Below are 25,826 nucleotides of genomic sequence, written 5' to 3'. Positions count from 1 at the left end.
GCACCAGTTATGCTGATGCCCACATACCATCTCTACTTACTGTAAATGTTAACTATCCTGTACTCACTAATGTAGAGGAAGTGGGTGCTTCTCCATTTTGCTTCCTGGTAGTCGACCTCTTACACATGTTGTCGGAGCTCCTTGCTGGGGAGGTAAGTGTGGCCTGGAAGCCTCCTCCCGGTGTCTCCTGGACTCCCTCTGTATGACCTTTTCCTGTGCTGATTTGCTTTGTGTCCCTTTGCCATAATAGATCATAGCTTTCCATCCTCGTAGCCTTGATCAACAGGCTTGGGGTTCCTGACAGGTGGCCCTTTACAGAAAAAAAATCTGCTGAGTCCATTCTGCATGAACATAAGCACTACATTGTCACACCTAAGAAAATAAACAATTATTCTGCACTATAATCCAACATCCAGTCCATATGCAAGCTTTCCCAATTGACCCCAAATGACATAGAGCTTTTTCTTTGCACCAGGATCCAATCAAGATTTGTATATGCAAATATGTAAAGGAGTATATCCCCTCCTTTATATAGGCGTTCATTCCTTCCTTCATCCATGCTTTAACTCTGTGATGATATCAGGACGGTTGTCTTGTGAACTGTCCCAGACTAGGGTCGTGATTGTCTTCTTGTGCACCCTGCTCAGCCTTCCTGTGTCCTGACAGCTGGGGTGCAGCCCTGAAGGCTGGATGAGGGTCAGGTTTGACAGCCCACAGGTGCGGCTGCTGCGTGGGAGCCCCGCCCCCCGCCTACAGTGGCCGGCCATTTGGGGCGGGGACTGATAGCTTGGACCACCTTTCTTTAGCCCTTGTGCCATTTTCTGATGACTTTCGCCCTGAATCAAAGATTCACTGGGGGCTGCACAGAGTTTTCTCCAATCTTTCCATTTCCTTCTATCTGTGCTCGCTGGCTTTCTTTGCTAAAGAACTTCTGTCATCAACCAGGTTAAACTACCGCCCCCCTAAAAGACGGGCACACGTTTAGTGACCTTTTAATTACAACTGTCTAGAACTGTCATTGCGGTGTCCGGCCACTACGGGGCGATGGCGTGCGGCCGGGGAGAGGTCCTCCCAGGTGCCGGTGGTCAGAGAGCGGGCCCGGCCAGGCCAGTGCGGTCATGTGATGTCACATCGCGCGACCCAGCTAAGCGCAGCGGCGCTGTCCCTGGTACCTGAGGCTCTCAGTGGTGATCGCCATGGTTCTGCCGGTGCTGCCTCCCCCTGAGATCCAGCTGGCGCAGCGCCTGGCGGGGCACGAGCAGGTGACCGGGGACCGGGCGGTGAGGAAGCTCCCTGCTCTGACCTGCCCTCTCTTATTCTCTCCTTCGGTGGCCAACCTCTGTGCTCAGGGCTCAGCCGGATCATGAGGGCAGTGACTGCCCTGTTGCAAGGTTCTGCTGGCCCCAGCTGTAGAGTGAAGCGCTTCGCATCAGGGATGTAGCTTGCAGGCCTCACGCACACTGGGCTGAAGCAGCCAGTGAAGCCTGTCTCATGGCGGGTGGGCAGGTGAGTGTGTTGCTTGTTGTTGTGAAACTGCATTTCTTCAGGGACTGAAGGAGTTTTTTTTACTGTTTCCTGCACAGGAGGGACTAGGAAGGACCATCTCCCAGCTCGTCCATGCTTTTCAAACCACAGAGGCACGTGAGTATCCTTACCCCTTGGGAAGGCCAGAACCACCGAGTCAGTAGCTTCCACACACACAAACCTGGGTTCTAAGATCTAGAGCAAGAGAGAAGTCCCCATGGTAGCTGGTGTCTGCTGGTGCTTATGTGTGTCAATTTGTATTAACTCTTTTACCTAAAATACAGTCAGCTCTAAAGTCCAAAGGGCTAATACCCTATATTTTATTTATTTGTTTGTTTGTTTATTTATTTATATAAAATATATTTTTATTGATGTCAGAGAGGAAGGGAGAGGGAAATAGAGAGAAACATCAATGATGAGATAGAATCACTGCTCAGCTGCCTCCTGCTCTCACCCCCTACAGGCGATCAAGCCCAAACCCGGGCATGTGCTCTTGACCAGAATCAAACAGGGGACTCTTCAGTCTGCAGGCTGACGCTCTATCCACTGAGCCAAACCTGCTGGGGCAATACCCTACATTTTAAAATTAAAGTGGCAAGCTGGTGTGGTGTTGTCAAGCTGCTGCACTGACTCTCATCTGATCGTTGTGAAGCTCATCAGGGAGCTTTTTCTCTTCTGACCACGATCAGCAGTTCTCAACACTGCCGCTTGCCCATGGGGTCACTTGGGGGTCTTTAGAGTCTTTTTTTAAATTAAATCTTTATTGTTTAGTTTCTTAGAGCTGTTCCTCTTTTTTCACCCCATAGCTCCCCTCCACCCGGTTCCCACCCCACCCTCTGCCCTTACCCCCCCCCCCCCCCCGCCCCACTGTCCTCATCCATATGTGTACGATTATTGTCCAGTCTCTTCCCATACCCCCACACCTCTTCCCCCCATGAGAATAGTCAGTCCACTCTCTTTCTATGCCCCTGATTCTATTATATTCACCAGTTTATTCTGTTCATCAGATTATTTATTCACTTGATTTTTAGATTCACTTGTTGATAGATGTGTATTTGTTGTTCATAATTTGTATCTTTACCTTTTTCTTCTTCTTCCTCTTCTAAAAGGATACCTTTCAGCATTTCATATAATACTGGTTTGGTTGTGATGAACTCCTTTAGCTTTTTCTTATCTGTGAAGGTCTTTATTTGACCTTCAATTCTGAATGATAGCTTTGCTGGGTAAAGTAATCTTGGTTGTAGGTTCTTGGTATTCATCACTTTGAATATTTCTTGCCACTCCCTTCTGGCCTGCATAGTTTCTGTTGAGAAATCAGCTGACAGTCATATGGGTACTCCCTTGTAGGTAACTGAATGTTTTTCTCTTGCTGCTTTAAGATTCTCTCTGTCTTTTGCTCTTGGCATTTCAAGTATGATGTGTCTTGGTGTGGTCCTCTTTGGATTTCTTTTGTTTGGAGTTCTCTGCACTTCCTGGACTTGTAAGTCTATTTCTTTCACCAGGAAGGGGAAGTTTTCTGTCATTAATTATTCAAATAGGTTTTCAATATCTTGCTCTCTCTCTCCTTCTGGCAACCCCATAATTCAGATGTGGGTACACTTGAAGTTGTCCCAGAGGCTCCTTACACTATCTTCATCTTTTTGGATTCTTTTTTCTTTTTGTTTTTCTGGTTGGGTGTGTTTTGCTTCTTCCTATTTCAGATCTTTGACTTGATTCTTGCGATCCTCTAATCTGCTGTTGGAACTCTGTATAATATTCTTTATTTCAGTCAGTGTATGCTTAATTTCTAGTTGGTCCTTTGTCATAACCTCAAGGGTCTCACTAGATTTCTTGAGGGTCTCACTAAATTTATTGGCAGTTTCTAGAAAATCTTGAAAAACTTATAAGTGTGGTTTTGAACTCTATATCCAGTAGTTTGCTTTCCTCCATTTCTGTCATTTGTGGGCTGTTTCTTTGTCTCCGCATTTTTTATGCTTCCCTGTGTTGATAGAGTGGCTTTCTGTGCTAGGTGTCCTATAGGGCCCAGTTGCTCAGCTTCTCCAATTACCTGAGGAGGACACTCTTGGTGCACCCCTTTGTGGACTTTGTGCACAGTCTTGTTGTAGTTAAGCCTTGATTGTTGTAGGTATCACTGAAAGGAATTGACCTCTAGGCCAATTGTCTGTGAGAATCAGCTGTGTCTGCAGTGGGAGAACTTCTGTGCTGGAGACACCCTGCTGGGGCAAGACATGCTTCAGTTGGGCTTTGGTGCTCACTGAGTCTGCCCCCTGAGTGTGTCCCTCCCTTATGGATCTGAGGAGTTGTAATCTGGATGGTCCTACTCTGACCACTGGGTACACGGGCTCTTGGATCTCTAAGGAGGTGCTAATCTAGCCTCTGCCTGAGGCTACCCAGCAGGAGCTACAGAGAGATCTGCAGATTCCTCTTCTTTTTGGGGGGTTTGGAGGTGCCCAGATGAGGCCCAGCTGTGAAGCAATGCAAGTTGCTGTGGGGCCTTGGGCCTTCTTTTGGAAGTTCTGGGTGTCTCTGACCCAGCTGCAGTTTGTTAGGTAATTTTCAGATTGCAAAGGGCCAGGCCTTTCATATGCAAAAGCCTCTGTGCACAGCTTGGGTGGGGCAGGGTCTCAGATAATCAACAGGGCAGAGCCAACAACTATGGCTACTCCTCAGTCCTACCCTAAGAGGTCCCACATCTCAGTGTCCTGGTAATCGCTGCAAGCACCTCTGAGAGAAAGCTGCTCTCAAGTTCCGACTGATGTCAGACAGTCCAGTTTCTCCCCTAGGAGTCTGGGTCTCCAGAGACTCACCAGGAACTGGAGCACAGAGCAGTCAGGAGCTTGAGACTCCCTCCCGATTGAAAAAGACACCGTGTTCTCAGTTGCCAGCCCTTTCCGCATGCGCCTCTGCACTTTACTTCCACAGCTCCTCTGAGTCTCAGTGTGCTTTTCTCTTTCCTTCTAGTTGTAGAATTTCCACTCAGCCAGCCTTCCTGTAGTTCTGGATGATGTCCGTTTTGTATTTTAGTTGTATTTTTGAAGTGGTGTGCGAGGCAGCAATTTCCAGTGTTTACCTATGCTGCCATCTTGGTTTAGTCTCTTTAGAGTCTTAATGTCCAGACCCTGCTGTCCTTAAGTGGAGCTCTAAGGGTGGGGCCTAGGCAGCAGCATTTTGCCTCCTTCTGCTGCCCTAAGGGTGGCCAGGGCCAGGAAGCATCACTGGCATAGGCACTAGGACCATTGCTAGTGGTTTAGTTCAGACTTAAATAGGTAAAGGATCAAAATTTGCTGGGATGGGGGGCATGAACAGAAATCGCAGAAAGTACTTTCTCAACTTGGCAGAGTCTAACTGCATTGGAGTCATTAGTGGAGGAGAATATCTACCTTCTGTACTTTTTACCTTCTAAGGACCTGCAGAAGAGTGCTCTGCAAAAGGCAAAGTATAGAGTGTTCACCTAGGGACACTGGAATGAGTCAGTGAATGCAGGCCCGTCCATTGCTGAACCATCTGATCAGCTCTTTGCTGTTGGAGAAGCCTTAACGGGAGATAAGAGATGCCCTTTGTGTCCTGATGTCAGAGTGTGGGCAGGGCTGGTTTCTCCTGAGGCCTCTTTCTTCAGCATGAAGATGCTGTCTTCTCCCTGCGTCCTCACGTGATTGCCCCTCCGTGTCTGTGTCCTGATCCCATCTTATAAGGACAGCAGTCTGATTGGATAAAGTCCCACACAGTGACCTTATTGTATATTAACTACCTCTTTAAAGTCCATATCTATAATAATAATCCACACTAATAAAAGACAAATATGCTAATTGATCATACCTTTGCTACACCTTAAGCCACGCCCACTATCCAATCAGAGCGAGTATATGCAAATTAACCCAACCAAGAAGGCGACCGGCAGCCACGGAGCTGGAGCAAGCAGGAGGCTTGGTTGCCCCAATGATGGAGGAAGCCAAGCTTCCCCTCTGCGGCGGCCAGCTCTGAGCTCCACTCAAAGCAACAAAGTTTCAATTATAGAAGGTCAATAAACCCCAGATACCTGCTTTCAGCTGGCCGTGGCCACAGAGCTGGAGCGAGCAGGAGGCTTCCCTCCTGCCCTCCCTGGTCAGCTCTGAGCTCCTCTCAAAGTTACAAAGTTTCAATTATAGAAGGTAAATAAATCCCAGAATAAAAAAAAAGAAAAAAAGGAGACGCTGGGAGCTTCCATTGCAGGGCTTGGCCAGCCTGAAAACGGCCCTCAGCCCCTCAACCAGACTGGACAGGCACCCCAGTGAGAGCCCCCACCCTAAAGGGGGTGTGGCCAGCGTGAAAACAGCCATCAGCCCCTCACCCAGGCTAGTCAAACCTCCATAGGGTGATGGTCCCCACGGGGGGGGAGGGGCTTGGTCAGCCTGCAAACATCCATCAGCCCCTCACCAAGGCTGGCCAGGCACCGTGGTGAGGACCCCCATCCTGAAGTGGGTATGTCCAGCTGCAAACAGTCATCAGCCCCTCACCGAGGCTGGCTGGCACCCCAGTGGGGACCCCCACCGAGAAGAGGGCGTGACCAGCCTGCAAACACCCATCAGCCCCTCACTCAGGCTGGCCAGGCACCCCAGTGGGACCCCCACCCTAATCCGGGACACCCTTCATGTCAAACCCCCTATCCCCCACCATCCACCAGGCCTCTATCCTATATAATGAAAGGGTAATATGCAAACTGACCCTAATAGCAGAACCACTGTGAATGACTGGTCACTATGACACACAATGACCACCAGGGGGCAGATGCTCAGTGCAGGTGCTGCCCCCTGGTGGTTTGTATGCTCCCACAGGGGGAGCTCTGCTCAGCCACAAGCCAGGCTGATGGCTGCCAGTACAGCGGTGGTGGGGGGAACCTCTCCCTCCTCCTTAGCAGCGCTAAGGATGTCCAACTGCAGCTTAGGCCTGCTCCCCGCTGGCAAGAGGACATCCCCCGAGGGCTGCTGGTCTGCCAGAGTGATGTCTGACTGCCAGCTTGGACCGATCCCCCAGGGAGTGGGCCTAAGCCAGCAGGTGGACATTTTCTGAGGGGTCCCAGACTGCAAGAGGGCATAGGCCAGGCTGAGGGACCCCACCAAGTGCACAAATTTTTTGCACCGGTCCTCTAGTCTATAATAATAAAAGCGTAATATGCTAAGTAGACCAGAGGTCTGGACAAAGCTGGGGCTGCCAGGGAAGCCCAGGTCCAAGGTGCTTGACAGCGGCCGGAGAGAAGCCCAGGTCCTGGTTGCCAGAGGGAAGACGAAGCCAGCAGCCAGGGGAAGGCAGGCCTACTTACACAAATTTTCATGCATTGGGCCTCTAGTATACATTATATATACATATATTTTATATATATATACTAGAAGCCCGGTGCACGATATTCGTGCACTGGGGGGTGGGGGTTCCCTCAGCCCAGCCTGCCCCTCTCACAGTCCGGGAGCCCTCAGTAGATGTCCTACGGATGGCCACATTCTGGCAGCAGAGGCTCGGAGCAGGCGTCCCGTGTGTGTGTGTGTGTGTGTGTGTGTGTGTGTGTGTGTGTCTGCTGGGGCCTGCCCCCAGCCACACCATGGAGGCTTGGAGCAGGAGCCCCTCTGTGTTGATCTCACAGGCTCCTGGCCTCCACTGCATGCTGTACTCTCCCTTCAGCTATGGCCAGGATGAGGGTGCTGCTTGCAAGCCGGGCTTTCCTGCTCCAGGATCCCCATGGCGACTGGGGAGCAGGCCCAGCTGTGGGCTGCCTACAGGCCGGGCTTTCCTGCTCCTGGATCAGGCCCAGCTTGGGGCTGCCCGCAGGCCGGGCTTTCTTTCTCCCTGATCAGGCGCAGGGCTTAGCAGTGTGGGGCTTAGGCGGCACGGGGGTCCTGACTGGGGGCTCAGGTGGCACATAGTGGTCCCGGCAGGGGGCAGGGCTTATGCCCCGCTGCCCAGGGCTGCACATGGGGTCCAGATGGCAGCTCGCGCTGTCCCGCCCTGCCTGTAGTATAGGATAGAGGCCTGGTGCACGGGTGGGTGCTGGCTGGTTTGCTCTGAAGGGTGTCCCGGATCAGGATGGGGGTCCCGCTTTGGTGCCTGGCCAGTCTGGATGATGGGCTGATGGCTGTTTTTAGGCTGCCTGCACCCCCTTTAGGGTGGGGGTCCCCACTGAGGTGCCTGGCCAGTCTGGATGAGGGGCTGAGGGCCTTTTTTAGGCTGGCGGGTGACTGAAGCTCCCAGCCTCTTCTTTTTTTCTTTTTTCTTTTCTTTTTATTCTGGGATTTATTTACTTTCTATGGCTGTCACTGGAGCTGAGAGCCAGCTTTAGCTCTGAGGCTGGCTCCAGCTTGAGGCCTCGGCTGCTGAAAGCAGATATCTGGGCTTTGTTTAGCTTCTATAATTGAAACTCTGTTGCCATCACTGCTGCTCTAAGCTCTGAGCCCACTGCCGGCTGAAAGCAGGTTTCTGGAGCTTGTTTAGCTTCTATAATTGCAACATTGTTGCATCCGGAGCTCCGAGCTGGGCGAGGGCAGGCGGGGAACCTTGGGTTCCTCCATCACTGGAGCAAGCAAGCCTCCTGTTCGCTTCAGCTGCCTGGCTGCCGGTCGCCATCTTGGTTGGCAGTTAATTTGCATATCCTGCTGATTGGCCACTGGGAAGCGTTCGGGGGTATGGTCAATTTGCATGTTTCTCTTTTATTGGATAGGATATATATTTTAAAATTGATTTCAGAGAGGGAGAGAGAGAGAGAAACATCAATTATGAGAATCATCGATTGTCTGCCTCCTACACACACCCACACTGGGGATACAGCCTGGAATCTTGGCATGTGCCCTGTTCGAGAATCAAGCTGACCTCCTGATTCATAGGTCAATGCTCAACCATTTAGCCATGCTAGCCGGGCAAATATCTCCCTCTTAAAGAAAGGGCCTGCCCCGCCCTGCCCTGCCCTGCTCATCATGGCCCAAGTCCCCTACCCGCCAACCCACTCTGGTGCCCTACCCACTCAGGGTTCCTGCAAGACCTTCCCTGGGATAAGGAGTGTGGGGCTCCATTTCCTGGCCCATCCCTGCTAGATTGTGAGGACAAGCTCTGGTCATCCATCAGGTGTCACTGCCCCTTCTGGGTTCTAATTCCTTCACACCTGGGTGGTGACAGCTCTGGTCCTACTAGCCCAGCAGGTACAATACACCCTCCCACATTTTGTAGATAAACCCTCAGGGCATCCCCCAGTAAAAGGCTTTGTGAGAAAGTCAAGGAGAGGTGGGAGGCCGCGGGATCTGCTTTGTGTCTGAAGCACCTGAGTCTGCCTCTCAAACCCACGCTGACCGCCCTGTGCTGCTTAGCTGTCCCTGCCTGGACAGCTGGAGAATTAGGGCCTGTGACTCTCAAGAGCAGGGCGGGTCCGTTTGTCACTGTCTTCTTGGTGCTGGGGAAATAGATGGCACTGACCAGTGACTTGAGTGCTTAGTAAAAGGGGTGGGGTGGTCAGCACACCCGGGGGACATGGAAGGAAGGGGCGCCATTACCAGCTTAGCCTGAAGGGCTCACTGGCCGGCCAAGTTCCAGGACCCAAAAAGCATCCTGTAGAAGAGAGGTCGCTGCCAGGAGACCCCGATGTGGTCCCTGCAGCAAGTGCTGGGGAATGAATGGCGATTTGTTTCCCAAATACTCTGCCAAAGGGGTCCCCCAGACTGGTTCTGGTTGACTGTCTTGTGCTATGTTTTTAGTGAGGTGAAATTCGCAGGAAGTAAGTACATCTGAGTCACTTCAATTGCATAGCCCAGGGCATTTGTACCTCCCAGCCTTGTGTAACTGTCTCCCCTTTCCTGTCACAGATGCCTCATCACCCTGGGCACAACCCACACCCGTTAAGCAATCACCCATTACTAACCAGGCGGAGCAGGGCATGGCTGTCAGCTCTGCTTAGCACCCTCAATGCCGTCACCCCTGCCGGTCCCTGAAAGTCCCCAGGTGGGAACTGTGTTCCATCTTCTGTTCAGTGCAGAGTTGCTTGACTCTAAGAGGGTGATATGAACGTTTTATTCTTCCAGTTCATGGAGGGATAGGGAAACACACAGCTCACTGTGCAGAGATTTCTCACTGCTGCTCTCCAGGCTCCTCATGCTCACTGTCCCATCATTCCACGCTTCTCATGACCTCACGACACAGACAAAATGCCACATGACCAGGGGAACTGAGTGGGGTTCAGGAATGTCAGACCGACATCAACCCTCAGGAACACATATTCTACCTTGACCCTGAGCCACACAGATAGAAATTTCACCAAGTAGTCGTTACTCCTTTGATGTCAGGGGCCATGTTTTTAATCTTTTTCACACAAACACATGGCAAACCAACCAGGCACTGACCTCACTGATGGGCAGGACCCTTGTTAAAACGGGCCCTTCCAGAGGCTCAGGCTTTGAGCAGGTGCCCAAAGCCCAGGGGATGAGCGGCACAGCCTCCCAGCCCACCGGTTCTGAGCAGCTGTGCAGCAGGTTTACACAACACTTTTGGTACCTGCAGTGTCATTGCTGCTACGGAAACAGTGTGACTGAGCACACCTGGAACTAATCGTCTAGAGCCGGGTTTATTCGCATCCTTTTACTTACGGGGGCAACCGAGGCCTGGAGACAGGACGCAGAGTCCAGAGCTGTTGGAGCGATTCCTGGGGTCCCGGGTCGACCACCCACTGGCTGGGACCTGGGGCAACCCCGCTGGGCTCTCTTCCTCAGGGGGAGGGTCTCAGGCCCGGCGCGTGGCTGTGAAAGACCTTTGTAAACACGTCTATTGGTGGTTATGGTTTCAGATGAAGAACAAAACCCACAGCAAAGGAGGAAATTTGTAAAAAATTAAAAATGTATTTATTTAGGGATCACTTCAGCCCTCTTGGAAAGCAATTTAGTTAAGATCATTGGTTGGGAGGAAAATACGCTGTTAAAGTCAGAAGCAGAGATACCAGATTGGTGCATGGCAGCCCCTCCAGCGAAAGTGGCACAGCATAGAGAAGGTGTTCATGACCCCGCCACCCGAACACGTGACAGAGAACCACATGGGAAGGTTCACTTCAAATCCAGAACTAGAAAGAGTCCAGCTCGTCCTGCTTGGTCTTGTTGGTCTGATAATTGTGCAAGGCCAAGGCCTTGTTTTCCTGAGGGAGACTTTCAAACACTCGAAGGTGCACAAAGTCATCATCTGCAACTTGAACCTGCAAAGAGAGAGTCCAGTGAGGGGGGCAGGTGCTGCCTCTGACCCCAAGACCCTGTGCCTGGCGGACTGTGTGAAAAAGGCCCTGAGAGCCTGGAGGCCGAGTCCCTTCAGGGCAGCGGTTCTCAACCTCTGGGTGGCGACCCCTTTGGTGGTCAAACGACCCTTTCACAGGGGTCGCCCAAAGACCATCCTGCAAATCAGATATTTACATTACGTTTCATAACAGTAGCAACATTACAGTTATGAAGTAGCAATGAAAATAATTTTATGGTTGGGTCACAACATGAGGAACTGTATTTAAAGGGCCAGAGGGTTGAGAACCACTGCTTCAGGGCATCAGCCACTAGGGTGGTGACAATCCCCTCTTCCTCCTTTGGGCGTAGCAGATGCCCATCACCCCAGCCAGCACCCCTGGCTCACTACATGCGCTCCTCAGAGCCCTTAGTTGCCCTGAAAGCTCAGTTCTCTCCTCCATGGAGGCCTGCAGGAGTGCATGCACACTCATTTTATTATTTCAAAAATATCTTTATTGATTTTTTAGAGAGAAAGAAAGAGGGAGAGATACTTTGACTGATTGCCTCCTGCATGCACCCCAACTGAGGCCAGGGATCCAACCTGCAACCCAGGTACACGCCCTTGACCGGGAATCAAACCCGAGGCCCTTTTGTGAGTAGACGGACGCTCTATCCATTGAGCCACAGCAGCCAAGGCTACAGGAACCCCCTTAAGCACCCCTGTCTTGGCTCCTGTAAGTCCCCCATCTCCCCACATCTGCATGAGCACCCCTGTAGCAGACACTCCACCTTGATGAAGTAGTTAGTCCCGGCGACCACCTGGCTCCTGTACTCCGTGGCCTTGAAAGTGGGGTACTTCTTGTTTTCCTTCTCCTCCAGCTGGGACTTCACCTAGGGGGCAGGAGAGAGGGGAACTCAGTGTCTTCCTTCCTGCAAGAGTATTTGACCATGGAGCTGCGACCTCATGTCAAATGTTACAAACTGACCTCTAAGGCCCACCCTTTACAGATTATTCCTCACAATGCAGGACCAAGCCTGTCAAACTCGTGGCCAGCACGAGGCATGTGGCCTGCCTGCGCCTTGAGGGAGGAGCCCTAACCAGGGATAAGAATGGAGGGAGAATGGAGTCAGCAGCTAAGGACAGGAGGGAGGGTCAGGAATGAAGAAGGCAGGCCCCTCCTGCCACTCCTCTGCCCTCTGCATGAGGCAGCAGGGTTCTCGCTGCAGGCCTACCTGTGTCTCAGTGCTTACCTGTCATGTAAGGTGTCATGTTTGGTCCGCAGGGATCTGACCCTGCAGACGGTGGACAAGCCTACTGGGATGAGTGACACACACAAATGCACACGGGCGTTGGGAAGGAATGGCCTCCCTCTTGGCCTGTTTCAGGAGTGGAGGCACGAAAGCAGGAATGGTGAGAAGACCCAAATGCAGGTGATGGGACTGGGCATGTGGCAGCCTCCAGGCACTGCCCGGGGTGCCAGTTCACTGATAGTACTGTGGACCGGGGGAAAGCCTGTACTAGAGGGGCTGACTGATTGCCTCCTGCATGCACCCCAACTGAGGCCAGGAATCCAACCTGCAACCCAGGTACCCCCCCTTGACCGGGAATCAAACTGGAGGCCCTTTTGTGAGTAGACAGACAGGCTGTACTAGAGCCAAGGGGAGCAGGAAAGGCCTGGGGATGGGGAGGAAGTTGCCAGAACTAGCCCTCACGGGGCCAGGAGACTGCAGAGAGCCAGGGAAGGCCAAGGTCGGGACTGGTGGGTACTACTTGAGGAGGCTGAGCCAGAATTTGGGACTTTGACATCCTCTGGCCAGGGCTCCCTCTCTGACCTGTGTTCTCCACACCTGCAGCCCAGAGAGCTTGGGGAGGAGTCAGTACCTGAGGCAGGAAGAGGGTGTCCCTGCCCTGTCCTCTAGGATCCACAGGCAAAGCCCCGCCCTCAAGAACTGCCCCCCAGCATCAATGGTGACCGCCCTTTACTTGTCACTTTCAAGTGACCAGCACCCATCAGGGAGCCCCGAGACAGCAACTCCTCTCTGCTGAGCTGATGCGCATTCACAGTTCATGCAGCAAGTGAGGAATTCCTTAGGCCTGGGAATCAGGAACCTCAGGAGAGGCTGGGTTCCAGAGCCGTGTGGGAGAGGAACTTTGCCCAAGCTGGCTCACCACGAAGTCCCTACACATTCCTCATTTTCAAAGTCTCATGGGACTGACTCACCGTCCTTTACTGTGGTCAGATGGTCTAAACCAGCCGTGTAATGATGTTTACTTTGAATTTATATTAGTTCACACAAACACTTCATCCATGCTTTTGTTCCGGCCCTCTGGTCCAGTTTAAGAACCCATTATGGCCCTGGAGTCAAAGAGTTTGCCCACCCCTGGCCTAAACCACCTGAGCAAATGGGTGGGGTGTGGGGGTTCTATCGGGTTAGGGCAGTGGTCGCATACTCATTAGTCAACAGAGCCAAATGTCAACAGTACAACAATTGAAATTTCTTTTGAGAGCCAAATTTTTTAAACTTAAACAATATAGGTAGGTATATTGTTATTAACTTAAATAGGGTCCTCCTAAGGCTTAGTAAGAGCCACACTCAAGGGGCCATAGAGCCGAATGTAGCTCTGGAGCCGCACTTTGCCGACCACGGGGTTAGGGAAGCAGCAGGTTTGTTTGACTTTGTGTCTTCTCAGAACCTGAGCCTTCCTGTGGCCCCACAAGCCCACCTTCCCCAGAACCTTCGGTAAAGGCACCCGTGTGATGCCCACTTTACAGACGAGGAAACTGAGGCACAGGAGTCAAGTGCTGCCCAGGGTCTGAACCAGGCTGTGCCTCTGCATCCCAGCCTGGTGTCTGTTTTTGTTTTACTTGCACAAGGAGCACTGGAATAAGGCAGGGCAGAAATTAGGACCCCTGCAGACCCTTCCCCAGCTTCACTGACCGGAACCGACCCAGGACAAGCACACCAGGCCCTTCCCTCTAGAAGCCAAGGCCCAGGGTCCCTGTCCCAGGCAATACCCTCCGAGTCCCGGCGGACGCTGCCCCTCTGCGGACAGGGCGGGACCCGACCCGGGCTCGGGAGGACCCTGCCGCCTACCTTGTCCGCGATGGCCTGGATCTCGGCCGTGGCGGGCCGGGTTTCGGAGGGCGCACCCCTCATCGTACGGCTCATGGTGGAGCAGCGGACACGGAGCAGCGGGCACAGAAGGGAAGAGCAGCGGGCACAGAACAATGGCCTGCGAATGGGATTAGCAGCGAAGGCAGAGCGAGGGTTTTAACTGCGAGCATGGCCCTCCCTCTGTTGTAAGACCTGGGCTCAGGTGACCAGGGGCGGAACCACACGGGGGCGGGGAGGAGGGCTGTCCGGTGGAAGGGGCGGGGCCCCAAAGCCGGTTAGGGGTGGGGTGCGGTGGGGTGGGGCATAGGAGTCGGGTAGGGAGGGGGGACCTGGGCGAGGGATGGCGTCTTGCACAACCTGGTAGCCGCGGAGGGCGCCGCCTGGGGACCACTGGCGTGCGCTGCAGTGCATTTGCCCTGTTTGGTGTTGGTCTTATTGGCCGCGGAGACACGCGGGGGAGGTATCCGGCTCTGCGCGCCTCCAAAAGGTGCCACTTTCGCGTGTTGATTATGTTGAGCAGAGGGCGATCAAGACCCAGCCATGGGATGGGGAGGACTTCCACCTCTCCCCTCATGGCATTCAGGGAAGGCCCTGGCCGGAGTGGTCAGTCCTTTGTAGCTTTCTCCTGTGCACCAAAGGGTCGTGGGTTCAACTGCGGGTTCCATATCCCCCTGGGGCCCTAAACTGGAGACAACTGATCAATGTTTCTCTCTCACGTTGATGTTTCTCTCTTGCTCTCCCTCTCCCCTCCTCTCTCTAAACTAAAGGGGGAAACAAAAAATAAAATGATTATATTAAATCATTTAGGTAGGGAGCCTGGTCCAGAAAGAGAGCAAAGATCAGAGAGAACTGTTTTTAATCTGAGACTCAGCTGCATGGCAGGGCAGACAGCTGGTTACCAAACATCTGCTCTTCCCTCTTCCTGTGATTTGTCCTCCTCCCTGTGAAGCTGCAACCCCACATCCCGGGCCTGAGCTCTGGAAGCTAGGACTTCCGCTGCCACACCCCCTGCAGGGCAGGTTCCAGGTGGGAGAGACTGAGAGATGAGTGGGAGCTGGACCTGAGAGTCCCGAAGAGAAGAAGGGAGAGACGTCTGTGCCCACTGGGCTCCAGAAGTAGCTGGGGACAGAGACTGCCAGGGCATCTTGGAGTCCAGGACCAGGCCTGCCTGGCCTCACTGCCCAGTGCATGGGACTGCTTTGCATTTCTCATCTGCAAGACCAGGTCCAGCACCCACCTTGCACCAGCCACTCTGGATGTCACCAGCGTGTGTCCCAGGGACATAGCGAAGGGCTGAGGTGTGTGAGCAGAGGGGAGGCACAAAGGAGTCCAGTGATGAGATGCCTCCCAGGGCTCAGGTTGGGGTGGAAGTGGCATTCCAGCTGCACCCCTCCCCCATCCAGGGCTGCACCTCAGGGGATGCTGGGCCTCTGCCACTACTGGGTGCTGACTGCAGGAGCAGGCCCAGCCTTTCCTTCTGTAGGCTCCGTGCAGAACCCCAATGGGAGCGGCCCATGAGCAGGTAAGCGGGAGAGTCCAGCTTTTCCTGCATCTGCCAGGGAAGAGCCTGGTTTGTAATTCAAGGACGGGTGGGAGGCCAGTGTGGAAGGAAAGGAGAGACCCCTACAATTCAGTCATAATTGAATGACTGAATGAGTGAAAAAGGAGTTACATAGCAGACCTGACAAGCTCTGGGCGCTGCTTGTTGAGCCTGAAAGTAACCACAAAGGTGATTCGATCATAAATACGTAGCTGGGCAGATCATGAAGGTAATCACATCCGAGGCCTATAGCAGGGGTGGGCAACCCCAGGCACGTGTGCCAAACATGGCACGACAGTAACTTTTGCTGGCATGCGAAACCCTCTCTTATAATCTTCCTCTCAGGATTTTTTTGTTAATATGGACTTTTTTATTTTTCAGATAAATTCAGTGTAGGTGCATCTTAGATAAATAAATGATTTTACATAACAAGTTATCTTAAAGACCATAGACATGGATTGACGAGAGAGGGGAAGAGCAATTTCTACTCCTCTGCCTTATCTGATGTGCAGATCTCCCTAGATCTGACCAGTGTTTTGGTTTCATCCACATACGATTGTGAATCTTTGTTCTCAGTGATGAATTTTGTTAAGTCTCGTAATAGGCGTAGCCTGAGGGATGAAAGTAGTAGCTCCTGTATATCGCCGAATGTCAAGAAATATAAATCTGATGTAAAATCTCTGTCATCAGTGATGCAGCAGCAAAATTCCTACTGATAATATCAAATGGAGTCCTAAAGTTTTCTGTTGGACTATCAGTGTACATGTATACATTAAAAAATAACTGTATTTTTCATCATCATATACTGTGTTTGTGTCGCTCAAATAAATTTTATTATTTCTTCAAGGTTCTTCACATACATACACCTTAAGAGATATCAAGTAGTCCTAACATGTTCTCAAAAAATTAGGGTTGGCACTCAGAAGAATTTTGAGTCAGAAATTTTGCCGGTTTTGGCACTCACTCACAAAAAGTTTGGCCACCCCTGGCCTATAGCTTCCTTAGTGAAAGGCCAATCTTTCCCAAAAGCAGCCCTGCTCATTGTTCTTATGCATTTAGGATACGATACCTTTGATAAGTCAGGGTAAATTTCTTTTCCAAACCCCTTGGAGGCATTACCACATTGGTACCAGTTATGCTGCTGCCCACATACCATCTCTACTTACTGTAAATGTTAACTATCCTGTAGTCACTAATGTAGAGGAAGTGGGTGTTTCTCCATTTTGCTTCCTGGTAGTCGACATCTCACATGTGTTGTCACATCTCCTTGCTGGGGAGGTAAGTGTGGCCTGTGTGTCTCCACCGGGAGAGGATTCTGGAAGCCCCCTCTTGATGTCTCCTGGACTCCCTCTGTATGACCTTTTCCTGTGCTGATTTGCTTTGTGTCCCTTTGCCATAACAGATCATAGCCCTCCATCCTCGTACCCTAGGCTTGAGGTTCCTGACACGTGGCCCTTTACAAAAAAAAATCTGCTGAGTCCATTCTGCATGAACATAAACACTACATTGTCACACCTAAGAAAATGAACAATTATTCTGCACTATAATCCAACATCCAGTCCATATGCAAGCTTTCCCAATTGACCCCCAAATGACATAGAGCTTTTTCTTTGCACCAGGATCCAATCAAGATTTGTATATGCAAATATGTAAAGGAGTACATCCCCTCCTTTATATAGGCGTTCATTCCATCCTTCATCCATGACTTTAACTCTGTGAAGATATCAGGACGGTTGTCTTGCGAACTGTCCCAGACAAGGGTTGTGATTGTTTCTTGTGCACCCTGCTCAGCCTTCCTGTGTCCTGGTGTTATGGGTTGGCTCAACGAGATAGACCACCGACTCAGAATTTAAATTTAAAAGCCTTTTATTAAACTGGCCAGCTGACCACAGCACCTAGCTCCCCCTCTGGGAGATTCGGAGCATGTGGCCCCGACCAAGTGTGCAGCAAGATCTTTTATTGCCAACTACACAGTGTTAGAAAAAAAAAAAGAAAAAACCAACTACAAAGCGGTTCATTAGCCGTTCCTGGTACTGTCAGGGTAAAAAGTTTACATAAAATTTATGAGCAGGGTCATACCTGGCTGGGTTCAATCATAACACATTGCTTTTTTAGCGAGATAATTAGCAATTTTTCTCTCCCATGGACCCTGCCCTTGACACAATCAGTAACTTTTTCCAGGCCGCAGTCCCTCCCTCCAACACATTCAGTAAGTTTCTCATGTTTCATTTCCTTCCCCAGCACACTGGCAGCTGGAGTGCAGCCCTGAAGGCTGGATGAGGGTCAGGTTTGACAGCCCACAGGTGCGGCTGCTGCGTGGGAGGGCCCCCCGCCCATAGTGGCCATTTCTTGGGGCGGGGACTGATAGCTTGGACCACCTTTCTTTATCTTTTTGCCATTTTCTGATGACTTTCACCCTGAATCAAAGATTCACTGGGGGCTGCACAGAGTTTTCTCCAATTCTTCCATTCCTTCTATCTGTGCTCGCTGGTTTTCTTTGCTAAAGAACCTCTGTCATCAACCAGGTTAAACTACCGCTCCCCTAAAAGGCGGGCACAGGTTTAGTGACCTTTTAATTACAACTCTATAGAGCTGTCATTGCGCTGTCCGGCCACTACGGGGCGATGGCGTGCGGCCAGGCAGAGGTCCTCCCAGGCGCCGAAGGTCAGAGAGCGGGCCCGGGCCAGGCCGGCGCGGTCCTGTGACGTCACACCGCGCGACCCGACGAAGCGCAGCGGCGCTGTCCCTGGTACCTGGGGTTCTCAGTGGCGATCGCCATGGTTCCGCGGGTGCAGCTCCCCCCTGAGATCCAGCTGGCACAGCGCCTGGCGGGGAAGGAGCAGGTGACCCGCGACCGGGCGGTGAGGAAGCTGCTTGCTCTGGCTGCCTTCTCTTATTCTCGCCTTTGATGCCCTACCTCTGTGCATCTGTGGGTTCTAACCCATCCACTCATCCTCAGTGTCCACGTGAGACCAGTTCGCCTCACCGCTCTCCTTGATTCTAGAGCAGTGGTTCTCAACTTTCTGGCCCTTTAAATACCGTTCCTCATGTTGTGACCCAACCATAAAATTATTTTCGTTGCTACTTCATAACTGTAATGTTGCTACTGTGAAGAATCGTAATGTAAATATCTGATATGCAGAATGGTCTTAGGCGACCCCTGTGAAAGGGTCGTTCGACCGCCAAAGAGGTAGCGACCCACAGATTGAGAACCGCTGTTCTAGAGGCTTTCCTTCCCCTCCGTCCTCCCTCCTCCTCACCTGTCCACACAATTGTGGTGAGAATGGGACAGCCTCACTAATGACGACTCTGCTACTGTCACCCAGGCCCCGGGCCCACTGCAGACCACTAGGCCTGGGGCTGCCTGATGCAGTGAAATGGGCTGTGCCCTTTGCAGTGTCCCTCGATTCACCACTGCTCTGCCCAGGGCCCCGCCGGTCATATTTTTCAAACCTGGGCTTTGCGGCAGGCACAGGGCCCACTCGAGCACCTACTCCAGCAGCCCCCAAATGCCATCTCATGGCTCTGGTGCACCAGGCTGAGTCCCTGCTCCCGGCCCTGCTTCTGAGCCTGTCCCTTCTTTACAGCGTCACCTCCAGCCCCAGTGCACTGAGCCTGGGCCCGCCCACCCCCTCTGTCATGTCTTTGCCTTGATCCTGTGCTCACTGCTCTTTCTGAGGCTGCCTCTCTGGTATCAGGAGCCAGATGTCCACCCTTGTGTGGGGCCCCAGCTGCTGGTGTGTGTCTGCTCCTGAGGATGTCAGTGTTTCTGTGCCAGGTGCTCTCGTGTTTTCTGCTGCCCTGGGTTGGCACCTTCTGTCAGCATTGAAGTGAAGTAGCCCAGGCCTTCACGCACCTCATTATGTGGCCTTGCTGTTTCAGGGAGAGGTGAACAAGAGGACCCATGTGGAGACCTGAGTTCCAGATTAGAGAGAAAGAGGCAGGGTCAGGGCCCAGAGGCTGACCCCAGTGGGCCCCAGGAACAACCCGGGGGCCATGGCAGGAGAGGAGTGCACAAGAGGTGGTGGCAGCCTCAGGCAGGGGCCAGAGCAAAGGTGCCTGGGTGCCAGGAGCCAGGCATAGAAAAGAAGTGGACACGGAAGAGCAAGAAATGACGTGGCCAGGCCCAGCCCTGGCAGGACAGCACTGTCTCTGCCACTCTCCCAGTCTGCGCTGTGTTGAATGAGCGAACAGGACAGGTGGGCCATGCTCCCAAGACTCGCGACATGGTCTGAAGGCCAGCACTAGCTGATGTTGGCTCTCACTCAGCCATGCCCCAGAGAGCGCTGCTGCTGTGCTGACCCTGGTCAGGCAGGACCCGCAAACAACCCTCCCTGGCAGGGCAGGGGACTAGCCATGCAGCAGGCGGCTGTAAATAAAATGCTGCACATTCTTAGAAATGGGAGTCCTGCCCTGTGTGCTCACGCTGGAAGGTTTCTGGTGGGGTGAAATGACAGGTGCCGGCTCTTGAATAGTTTTTATATTTTACTAGAGGCCCAGTGCACAGATTCGTGAACCAGTGGGGTCCCTCGGCGTAGCCTGTGGTGGATCGGGGGATCGGCCGAAACCGGCAGTCCAATGCTGCCTGCCACTCCTGCCTGCGCTCCTGCTCATCTTGGCCCCACTATGCCTGCCACCACCATTGCTCTGTAGGCTTGCTGCTGCTCTGCTGAGGTCTCCGGGCTGCAGCAGCAAGCCGTGAGCCCTGTGTTTGGCATCCATTGGTCAGCTGAGTGGTGCTCCCACTGTGGGAGTGCACTGACCACCAGGGGGCAGCTCCTGCATTGAGCGTCTGTCCCCTGGTAGTGCGCATCACAGCGACCGGTCATTCGGTTGTTTGGTTGCTTAGGCTTTTATATATATAGACTAGAGGTCCGGTGCACAAAAATCTGTGCACTCGGTGGGGGGGGGGGGGGTCCCTCAGCCCGGCCTGTGCCCTCTCGCAGTCTGGGACCCCTCGGGAGATAATGACCTGCTGGCTTAGGCCTGCTTCCGGGTGGCAGAGGGCAGGCCCAATCCCTATGTGCAGCCCCTGGTCGGGCTCAGAGCAAGGCCGATTGGGGAGTTGGGGCACCGCCCCCTGTCACACTCAAGGCAGGGTCGATGGGGAGGTTGCGGTGCCACCCCCTGTCACACACAGAGCAGGGTCGATCAGGTGGTTGGGGAGCTGCCCCCTGTCACGCACAGAGCAGGGCAGATCAGGGGGTTCAGGCGCTGCACCCTGTCACACTCAGGGCAGGGCCAATGGGGAGGTATGGCTCTATCCTGTCACACACAGAGCAAGGCCCGTGGAGGGGGGTTGGGGCGCCACCCTCTATCACCCACAGAGCAGGGCTGATCAGGGGATTGGGGCACCACCACTGTCACACTCAGGGCAGGGCCGATGGAGAGGTTATGGCTCTACTCTGTCACACACAGAGCAGGACCCGTGGCGGGGGGGGGGGGGGAGCGTTGGGGCGCCGCACCCTGTCACACACAGAGCCGCAGGGCGATCAGGGGATTGGGGAGCTCCCCCCTATCAGGCACAGAGCAGGGCTGATCAGGGGGTTGGGGCACCTTCCCCTGTCATGTACAGAGCAGGGCAGGTAGGGAGGTTGTGTCCCCGCCCCCTGTCACACACAGAGCCGCAGGGCGATCAGGGGGTTGGGGTGCTCCCCCCCGTCACACACAGAGCCGCAGGGCGATCAGGGGGTTGGGGAGCTCCCCCCTATCAGGCACAGAGCAGGGCTGATCAGGGGGTTGGGGCGCCTTCCCCTGTCACGAACAGAGCAGGGCGGATAGGGAGGTTGTGGCCCCGCCCTCTGTCACACACAGAGCCGCAGGGCGATCAGGGGGTTTGGGCGATGCCCCCTGTCATGCTGATCCCGGTGCCGGGAGCCTCGCTGCTCCGCTGATTCCGGTGCTGGTAGGCATATTACCCTTATAATATATAGGATAGAGGCCTGGTGCACGGGTGGGGGCCAGCTGGTTTGCCCTGAAGGGTGTCCTGGATCAGGGTGGGAGTCCCCACTGGTGTGCCTGGCCAGTCTGGGTGAGGGGCTGAGGGGCGTTTTCAGGCCTGTGGGTGACTGAAGCTCCCAACCTTTCCTTTTTTTCTTTTTTCTTTTTTTTATTCTGGGCCAGCTTTAGCTGTGAGGCTTGGCTCCAGCTCTGAGGCCTCAGCTGCTGAAAGCAGGTATCTGATTTGTTTGGGTTCTATAATTGTAACACTGTTGGGGTCCTGCTCACTCCAGCTCTGAGATTCCGGCTGGCTGAAAGCAGGGATCTGCGTGTGTTCTACAATTGAAACAATGTTGCGGTCCTGCTGGCTGAAGCCCGGCTGGCTGAAAGCAGGTCTGAGGTTTTGTTTACCTTCTATATTTGTAACAATGTTTCTTAAACTGCAAGCTCAGAGGCCGGCAAGGCAGGCAGGGAACATTGGCTTCCTCCATCACTCAAGCAAGCAAGCCTCCTGTTCGCTTCAAGCTCCCTTGGCTGCCAGCCGCTATCTTGGTTGGCAGTTAATTTGCATATCTCCCTGATTAGCCAATGGGAAGGGTAGCGGAGGTTCGGCTAATTATCATGTTTGTCTATTATTAGATAGGATAGAGACCTGGTGCACGGGGGGGGGGGGGGGTGGGGGGGGAGGAGGGAAGAGGGGGCAACTGGTTTGCTCTTAAGGGTGTCCCAGAGCAGGATAGGGGGCCCACTGGGGTGACTGGCCCACTTGGGTGAGGGCTCATGGAGGGCTCATGGAGGCTCCGCATGATCACTGTACCACCCTTCCACGCTCCTCATGACCTCAGGACACTGACAAAATGCCACAAGCCCCAGGGGAGCCGAGAGGGCTTCAGTAATGTCAGACCAACAATAACCCTCAGGAACACATATTCTACCTTGACCCTGAGCCACACAGATAGAAATTTCACCCAACAGTCATTACTCCTATGATGTCAGGGGCCCTCGTTTCAATCTATTTCACACAAACACGGGGCAAACCAACCAGGCACTGACTGCACTGACGGGCAGGACCCTGTTGAAACAGGCCCTTCCAGAGGCTCAGGCTTTGAGCAGGTGCCCGCAGCCCAGGGGATGAGCAGCACGGCCTCCCAGGCTGCCGGTTCTGAGCAGCTGTGCAGCAGGTTTGCGCAACATTTTGGTCCCTGCCATGTCATTGCTGCTACAGAAACAGTGTGACTGAGCACACCTAGAACTCATGGTCTAGAATCGGGTTTACTCGCATCCTTTTACTTACGGGGGCAACCGAGGCCTGGAGACAGGACGCAGAGTCCAGGCAGCGGAGTGCAGAGCTGTAGTTGGAGCGACTCCTGGGGCCTCGGGTCGACCACCCACTGGCTGGGACCTGGGGCAACCCGCGGGGCTCTCCTCCTCAGGTGGAGGGTCTCAGGCCCGGTGCGTGGCCGTGAAAGACCTTTGTAAACACGTCTATACGGTGGTTATGGTTTCAGATGAAGAACAAAACCCACAGCAAAGGAGGAAATTTGCAAAAACTTAAAAATGTATTTAAATAGGAATCATCTAAGCCCTCTTGGAAAGCAATTCAGTTAAGATCATTGGTTGGGTCCTAACTGGTTTGCACAGTGGATAGAGCGTCGGCCTGCGGACTGAAGGGTCCCAGGTTCGATTCTAGTCAAGGGCATGTACCTTGGTTGCGGGCACATCCCCAGTGGGAAGTGTGCAGGAGGCAGCTGATCAATGTTTCTCTCTCATCGATGTTTCTAGCTCTCTATCCCTCTCGCCTCCTTTCTGTAAAAAATCAATAAAATATATTAAAAAAAATAAAAGATCATTGGTTGGGAGGAAAATCACGCTTTTAAAGTTAGAAGCAGAGACACCAGATTGGTGCAGAGCAGCCCCTCCAGGGAAGGTGGCACAGCATAGAGACAGCGTTCATGACCCCGGCACGCGAACACGTGACTGAGAACCACGTGGTGAAGGTTCAGTTCAAATCCAGAACTAGGAAGAGTCCAGGTCATCCTGCTTGGTCTTGTTGGTCTGATATTTGCTCAAGGCCAAGGCCTTGTTTTCCTGAGGGAGAATTTGAAACATTTGAAGGTGCACGAAGTCATCATCTTCAACTTGAACCTGCAAAGAGAGTCGAGTGAGGGGAGCAGGTGCTGCCTCTGAACCCACGTTCCTGTGCCCGGCGGACTGTGTGAAAAAGGCCCTGAGAGCCTGGAGGCCGAGTCCCTTCAGGGCATCAGCAACTAGGGTGGTGACATTCCCATATTCCTCTTTCGGGCATAGCACACGCCCATCACTCCAGCCAGCACCCCTGGCACGCTACATTCACTCCTCAGAGCCCTTAGTTGCCCGGAAGTCTCAGTCCTCTCCTCTATGGAGGCCGGCAGGAGTGCATGCACACTCATTTTATTATTTTTAAAATATCTTTGTTGATATTTTAGAGAGAAAGAGAGAGGGAGAGATACTTTGACTGATTGCCTCCTGCATGCACCCCAACTGAGGCCAGGGATCCAACCTGCAACCCAGGTACCTACTCTTGACCGGGAATCAAACCCAAGGCCCATTGGTGTGTAGGTTGACGCTCTATCCATTGAGCAACACCAGCCAGGGCTACAGAAACCCCTTTAAGCACCCCTGTCCTGGTCCCTGTAAAGTCCCCCATATCCCCACATCTGCATGAGAACCCCTGTAGCGGACACTCCACTTTAATGAAGTAGTTATTCCCGGGGCCACCTGGCTCACGTACTCCGTGGCCTTGAAAGTGGGGTACTTCTTGTTTTCCTTCTCCTCCAGCTGGGACTTCACCTAGAGGCCAGGAGAGAGGGGAACTCAGTGTCTTCCTTCCTGCCTGGGAACCAGGAACCTCAGGAGAGGCTGGGCTCCGGAGCCGTGTGGGAGAGGAACCTCGCCCAACTGGCTCACCACGCAGTCCCTACACATTCCTCATTTTCAAAGTCTCATGGGACTGACTCACGGTCCTTTACTGTGGTCAGATATTCTAAACCACCTGAGCAAAGGCGGTGGAGTGGTGGGTGGGATTCTATCGGGTTAGGGCAGTGGTGGGCAAACTCATTAGTCAACAGAGCCAAATATCAACAGTACAAAGATTGAAATTTCTTTTGAGAGCCAAATTTTTTAACCTTAAACTATATAGGTAGGTACATTGTTATTAACTTAATTAGGGTCCTCCTAAGGCTTAGTAAGAGCCACACTCAAGGGGTTAAAGAGCTGAATGTGGCTCTTGAGCCGCAGTTTGCCGACCATGGCATTAGGGAATTGGCAGGTTTGTTTGACTTTGTGTCTTCTCAGAACCTGAGCCTTCCTGTGGCCCCACCATCCCACCTTCCCCAGTCCTGTGGGAGGGCAGGGGTGCCAACGCAAGTTAGGGGTTTGGTGGGGTGGGGTGGGGTGTCGTGGGGCAAGGAGTGGGACAAGGAGTGGTGTAGGGCGGGGGGCGCTGGGCGAGGGACGGGCGTCTTGCACAACCTGGGCGCCGCCTGGGGACCACTGGCGTGCGCTGCAGTACGTGTATCCTGTTTGGTGTTGGTCTTATTGGCCGCGGAGACACGCGGCGGAGGTATCCGGCTCTGCGCGCCTCCAAAAGGTGCCACTTTCGCTTGTTGATTATGTTGAGCTGAGGGCGATCAAGACCCAGCCATGGGGTGGGGAGAACTTCCACCTCTCTCCTCATGGCATTCAGGGACGGCCCTGGTCGGGGTGGTCAGTCCTTTGCAGCTTTCTCCTGTGCACCAAAGGGTCGGGGGTTCAACTTCGGGTTCCATATCCCCCTGGGGCCCTAAACTGGAGACAACTGATCAATGTTTCTCTCTCACGTTGATGTTTCTCTCTTGCTCTCCCTCTCCCCTCCTCTCTCTAAACTAAAGGGGGGAACAAAAAATAAAATGATTATATTAAATAATTTAGGTAGGGAGCCTGGTCCAGGAAGAGAGCAAAGATGGGAGATAACTTTTTTTATACATTTTTTAAATTGATTTTAGAGAGGAAGGGAGAGGAATAGAGAATTAGAAACATCAATGATGAGAGATAATCATTGATTGGCTGCCTCCTGCACACCACCTCCTGGGGATTGAGCCCACAACCCAGGTATGTGCCCTTGGCCAGAATCGAACCTGGGACCTTTCAGTCCGAAGGCTGATGCTCTATCCACTGAGCCAAACTGGCTAGGGCAAGAGATATCTTTTTTTTAAATCTGAGACTCAGCTGCATGGCAGGGCAGACAGCTGGTTACCAAACATCTGCTCTTCACTCTTCCTGTGATTTGTCCTCCTCCCCTGTGAAGCTGCAAACCCACATCCTGGTCCTGAGCTCTGGAAGCTACGACCCCCACTGCCACACCCCCAGCAGGGCAGGTTCCAGGTGGGAGAGACCCAGAGATGAGTTGGTGCCAGAAGCCAGTCCATCCTTGCTGCTTGACACAGTCACTGCAGGGAAGAAACATCTGCACAGCATATGTTTCA

General features: G+C 53.0%; 1 protein-coding gene across 1 annotated transcript; it reads right to left on the bottom strand.

The window, feature by feature from the left end:
- Window positions 1-10,340: 10,340 nt before the first annotated feature.
- On the bottom strand, window positions 10,341-14,036 carry LOC139004248 (cystatin-B-like). Its single transcript, XM_070407109.1, has 3 exons — window positions 13,824-14,036; window positions 11,517-11,618; window positions 10,341-10,711 (listed from the first exon to the last, which is right to left on the bottom strand). The coding sequence occupies exons 1-3, from the start codon at window positions 13,896-13,898 to the stop codon at window positions 10,583-10,585; spliced, it is 306 nt and encodes a 101-aa protein (XP_070263210.1). The 5' UTR covers window positions 13,899-14,036; the 3' UTR covers window positions 10,341-10,582.
- Window positions 14,037-25,826: the final 11,790 nt, after the last annotated feature.

The sequence above is a fragment of the Myotis yumanensis genome, unplaced genomic scaffold (genome assembly GCF_028538775.1).
Source record: "Myotis yumanensis isolate MYYU_CA2020_CCGP unplaced genomic scaffold, mMyoYum1.0.hap1 SCAF_2, whole genome shotgun sequence".
NCBI classification, from domain to species: domain Eukaryota; kingdom Metazoa; phylum Chordata; class Mammalia; order Chiroptera; family Vespertilionidae; genus Myotis; species Myotis yumanensis.
This window is presented reverse-complemented; position numbering and strand designations above follow the sequence as displayed.